The sequence below is a fragment of the Trypanosoma conorhini genome, assembly GCF_003719485.1.
Source record: "Trypanosoma conorhini strain 025E chromosome Unknown Tco_14.4_contig_00762, whole genome shotgun sequence".
NCBI classification, from domain to species: Eukaryota; Euglenozoa; class Kinetoplastea; order Trypanosomatida; family Trypanosomatidae; genus Trypanosoma; species Trypanosoma conorhini.
Genome location: NW_021704842.1, coordinates 3840 through 7917, shown reverse-complemented (window position 1 = coordinate 7917; position 4078 = coordinate 3840). Strand labels below are relative to the sequence as shown.

General features: G+C 52.3%; 5 protein-coding genes across 5 annotated transcripts, besides 1 other annotated feature; all 5 read right to left on the bottom strand.

Annotated features, from left to right (window-relative positions):
• Positions 1–36: 36 nt before the first annotated feature.
• Positions 37–639, bottom strand: Tco025E_08367 (uncharacterized protein; the record flags this gene model as incomplete). Its single annotated transcript, XM_029375217.1, has 1 exon — positions 37–639. One exon carries the CDS (start codon positions 637–639, stop codon positions 37–39), a length of 603 nt encoding a protein of 200 aa, XP_029224713.1.
• A 245-nt stretch (positions 640–884) lies between these two features.
• Positions 885–1802, bottom strand: Tco025E_08366 (uncharacterized protein; the record flags this gene model as incomplete). The annotated part of the gene is made up of 1 exon (XM_029375216.1): positions 885–1802. The coding sequence occupies one exon, from the start codon at positions 1800–1802 to the stop codon at positions 885–887; it is 918 nt and encodes a 305-aa protein (XP_029224712.1).
• A 208-nt stretch (positions 1803–2010) lies between these two features.
• On the bottom strand, positions 2011–2631 carry Tco025E_08365 (uncharacterized protein; the record flags this gene model as incomplete). The annotated part of the gene is made up of 1 exon (XM_029375215.1): positions 2011–2631. One exon carries the CDS (start codon positions 2629–2631, stop codon positions 2011–2013), a length of 621 nt encoding a protein of 206 aa, XP_029224711.1.
• A 50-nt stretch (positions 2632–2681) lies between these two features.
• Positions 2682–2719: a microsatellite.
• Positions 2720–2794: 75 nt separating this feature from the next.
• Tco025E_08364 (ATPase family AAA domain-containing protein 1-B-like) lies at positions 2795–3172 on the bottom strand (the record flags this gene model as incomplete). The annotated part of the gene is made up of 1 exon (XM_029375214.1): positions 2795–3172. The coding sequence occupies one exon, from the start codon at positions 3170–3172 to the stop codon at positions 2795–2797; it is 378 nt and encodes a 125-aa protein (XP_029224710.1).
• A 175-nt stretch (positions 3173–3347) lies between these two features.
• Tco025E_08363 (ATPase family AAA domain-containing protein 1-B-like) lies at positions 3348–3818 on the bottom strand (the record flags this gene model as incomplete). Its single annotated transcript, XM_029375213.1, has 1 exon — positions 3348–3818. One exon carries the CDS (start codon positions 3816–3818, stop codon positions 3348–3350), a length of 471 nt encoding a protein of 156 aa, XP_029224709.1.
• Positions 3819–4078: the final 260 nt, after the last annotated feature.

Sequence of the window (4078 nt, the reverse complement as noted above, 5' to 3'; positions counted from 1 at the left end):
TCCAACTTCCCCTCGAGCTGCCGCCGCAGGCCTGCTTCACCTCGGCCGCAACACGCGCGGAACAAAAGTCGTGGCGGTGGGTGGCCGTGCGGTGGCGCTGCCCGCGGGAAACTTACCGGCCGCAGTCGACGCTAGTTTTGCGGCGTCACGCATTTCTAGCTTCCTCCGCTCCCCAGACACCGTGAGGCCCTCTTTTGCCACCTCCACGTACACCGGATGGCCTTTGTAGGCCATGTTGTGCAGCCCCGTCAGCTTCTCCGCAAACCGCTTCGAGGCCTCCCCGTCCTCCGTGCACTCCAACAGAAAATACGGCTTTCGTGACGCCCTCACAAAAACACACTCAACAGGGGCATCCGGACGAAGGAGCATTGCGGATACCGTCCCGTCGCCATCGTCGCCCGCAGCATACCAAGAATGGATACCCAGGGCCTCTTTGTGCTCACGCAAAAGCCCATTCACCAGTTCGCCGCGGCTACGAATCTGCGCAGAGCGAATAAAGAGTGTAACTCTCTTGGGGCCTTCCTTCCCAGCCTGTCTCTCGTGCGTTTCTGTGTCACTTTCGCGACGCGCAACCTTCGCAGGGGACTCCGCCGAGGAAGCTCCCTCCCCCGCGTTGGATGTGGGCCTCACTCGTTTCATTCGCTTGTGGATTTTCCTCCTCGCGGCAACGCCGTGCGCAGCGGAGTGCGGCCGGCACCAACCCTTCCCCCGCCTGCTCCTTTTTGCTTTCCTTCCTGTCCCCTGCCCTCCTCCTGTATGGACGGCAGCGGCACGCACTAGAGAGAACAACAAGGAAGAGAATCCGCAGACGCCGGTGTACGGCTGCGCCCGGCCGTCGACAGCGGCGGCGGCAGAGTAGCGGAGACGCACACACGACTGCGGAGTCAAACGCGCAGCAGCTCCTCCAGCGCCTTGTAGCGCCCTCGCAGCTCGGCAACCCTCCAGCTGAGGTCCAAGTCAAGGTAGCGTTTGCCCTTCAGCTCTTGGATTCGGGCCTCGTCCTCGTCCAGTTGAGAGAGCAGCGACCAATCCCGCAGGGGGTGGAGGCCTTTGACCCACCTGGCGGTGTCAAAAGCGCCAATCTTCTCCTCCTCCAGGTACTTCTCCTCCACGGTGACACGCACCCCGCCAATCTGCTTCGAGTACAGCGTATTTAGGACCTGCGTGGAGCGGTACGGCATGAGGTCCCCCAGTGGTGTGGTCACAGGACGAAATCCCCCGTCCGAATTCAAAATGGAGCGCCGGAACACGATGCTGAAGCGCTGCTCCTCCACAGGAAGAACCATGTGAAAATAGACGTATCGAGCAGGCCCACTCATGATGTAGAGACTACCGTCCGTCACTACGGTATCCAACTCCTCCCCACTTTGCACGTGCACAAAGCGCAGCAAGGCGTTTGCGCCAAGAGAAACTATTGCAAAGATGTCATCGTAGACGAAAAGGTTATCGACATGTGCGCGGATAAAGTCCCCGGGCTCGTACAGGTTTGCGGTCTGGTTATTTAGCCACCCAGCTGGCACAATCCCATCTTGCTCCATGCGACTTATTAAGGACAAAAAAGAACGCGGCGGCAGCGGCGGAAGCTGAAGGCGGCCATCACTGAGTCTGATGGACGCAGATCTTTGCGTGTAAACGTCAACGTAGCCGCCCCGCAGCGCCATTTTCTCCCCCAGCTGCACGTACTCCGGGAAGATGGTAAGCCCAAAGTCCTCCCCAAACGGCTGATAAGGCTCACCCGAGGCCAAATAGCCAAGACTGCCGCCGCTCAGGAGATGCTTCGCCCCATTCCACAACCGCCGCATAAGGTTCCTCTCCAACTCTTTGACAACAAGGCACAGGAGATGAAGCGGGGGGGGTAAAAAGGAACGAAAAAAAAATGACAAAAAAGATTTAAAGAAAAAGAAGGAGTGCTATTTTGAAATATTCCCGCCACGAAAGTAAAGTCACACAAATAAAATGAACAGATATCATTGGCCTCGCCTTGAGGCACAAATTCAACATGATGGAGAATTAGCTTTCTTGCATATTCACTCTCCCAAAGACAAGCCTCCGGCGCCTCATTGTCGCTGTCTCACCCCCCACGGAGCTATTCTGCTGAGTAATGCAACTCTCGACGCCCGATCGGCATCTCCGACTGCGTGTCATTCTTTCCCGCACGTAGTCCGGCCCATGTGGCAGGCGCACGCTACTAGGACAAATAACGAGCTCCACTACGGTATACTTGTGCCGGGGGAACACCTTCACTCCCCCGCACACGTCCTCGGAAATCAAACATCCTAACGTCTCGTCCAATAAAAGCCTTCCTTTACCAAACATGGCCGTAGGATATACACAATGATGGTCGAGCAGCATGTATCGCCCATTTATTTCGACAGGGCAGTACTGCGCAATAGCAAACATTTTTTCCATTAAAAGCATATGTCGTTTTAGGGCGCAGTGTTCCAATACACAGTCTTTTGAGGCTACTTCAATTATCCCCGGCCCCTCGGCAGTTGTGCACAATGAGCACCAAAGGAATCCAGAGGTATCCTCATAACGTATCCCTTGACTCCTAAACTGCTCAGCCAATACCTTCCCTGACATCACAATTGCCTTCAAAAAGGGCAAACCCCTCACACAAACAGCAACCATCAAGTACACAGTAGGAAAAGGAGTTATAAATGAGTAGTGAATTTATCCCCCAAACACGCACACACATACACACACACACACACACCCAGAGAACTCTTCCACAGTTCACTGATCCCTCGGCCAGCCCAGAAACTAAAATAGATATTAATTCCCCTTCACGACATCACAAAGACGGCTGAACCCGCTGAAGTGCCTTCTCAAAATGGCAAATCTCCAGCGGGGGCACAACACCGTCTTCGACAATTTCATGCAGAGGTATCAAAGCTGCGGCTTTGCACAGTTCAGTCAAATCCGAACCGGTGTAGCGCGCCGTTTTTGCCGTAACAAACTCAATTATATTCTCCTTATTGGGATTATCCTTCAAATCATGTTCCAGAAGAACTTTCAGAATTTTGCGACGGCATTTCTCATCTGGAGGGGGTACCTCTATTTTAAGAGGCAAACGGCGTCGTATGGCTTCATCGACAAATTCAGGTCTGTTTGTTGCCCCAATAACAACAATTTTCGCATCGCTTTGAGCAATGCCATCCCAGCAAGTCATGAAGATTGTTTTGGCATTGTTGTGCGGGGCAGAATCAATAATATTTCGAAATCCAAGCAGAGCATCAATTTCATCAACAAAAATAACGCAGGGTGCGATCTTATCCGCAAGCGAGAAAACAGCTGCAGCATTTTTTCCGTTTCGCCAACCCACTTTGAAAAAAGTGACTCAGTTTTCACGTTGATAAAACTGCAGCCAAGCTCCTTTGCCAAGGCACGCGCCAAGAGTGTTTTCCGGTCCCAGGACGGCCATACAGCAGAACACCTTTAGGGTGTGATCGCAACGTGTTCCCGGCGAACAATTCCGGATGCGTAAACGGCCATACCACATGGTCCCTTAGTAGCGATTTAGCGTTCTCTAGGCCCCCAACTTGAGAAAAATTTTCTTTGATTTTGGCAGGGTCAATAACACCTTCAGCAATAGCCGCCTCAGGACAAGTCATGTGCACAGAGCGGCCCCCAATAATGACCTCCTTCTTGCTAAAACCGTAGAGGTACGCAAGCTGACGTGTCGCATATAATAATGCTGGTAGAGATATCCAGAATGAAATTGGGATTTCTTTCAATTGTTTCGCCACGTATTCCCCCAGACACTTCAAAGCGTCTAAGACGGTACTTCTTACAGAAACAGCCGTGACTTGAGCCATGACTGCACCGCCAGCTCGAGTGCGAGGCCCCCGAAAAATACTTCGTTATATACGTGTGTATCTACTACACAGAGAAAAAGGGCAATAGAGTAGCAAAAGGGCAAATATAATACAAATAACTTGGGGAGTGGAATTACTTCCCTGCCACTCACCCAACCTGGCAGTAGCAAACCCAAGCACTTACTGCCTCAACAAGACACACACACGTAAAAGTCAGAGGAAATCTCAAATACGGACAAGTTTAAAAAAAGATAGGAAAT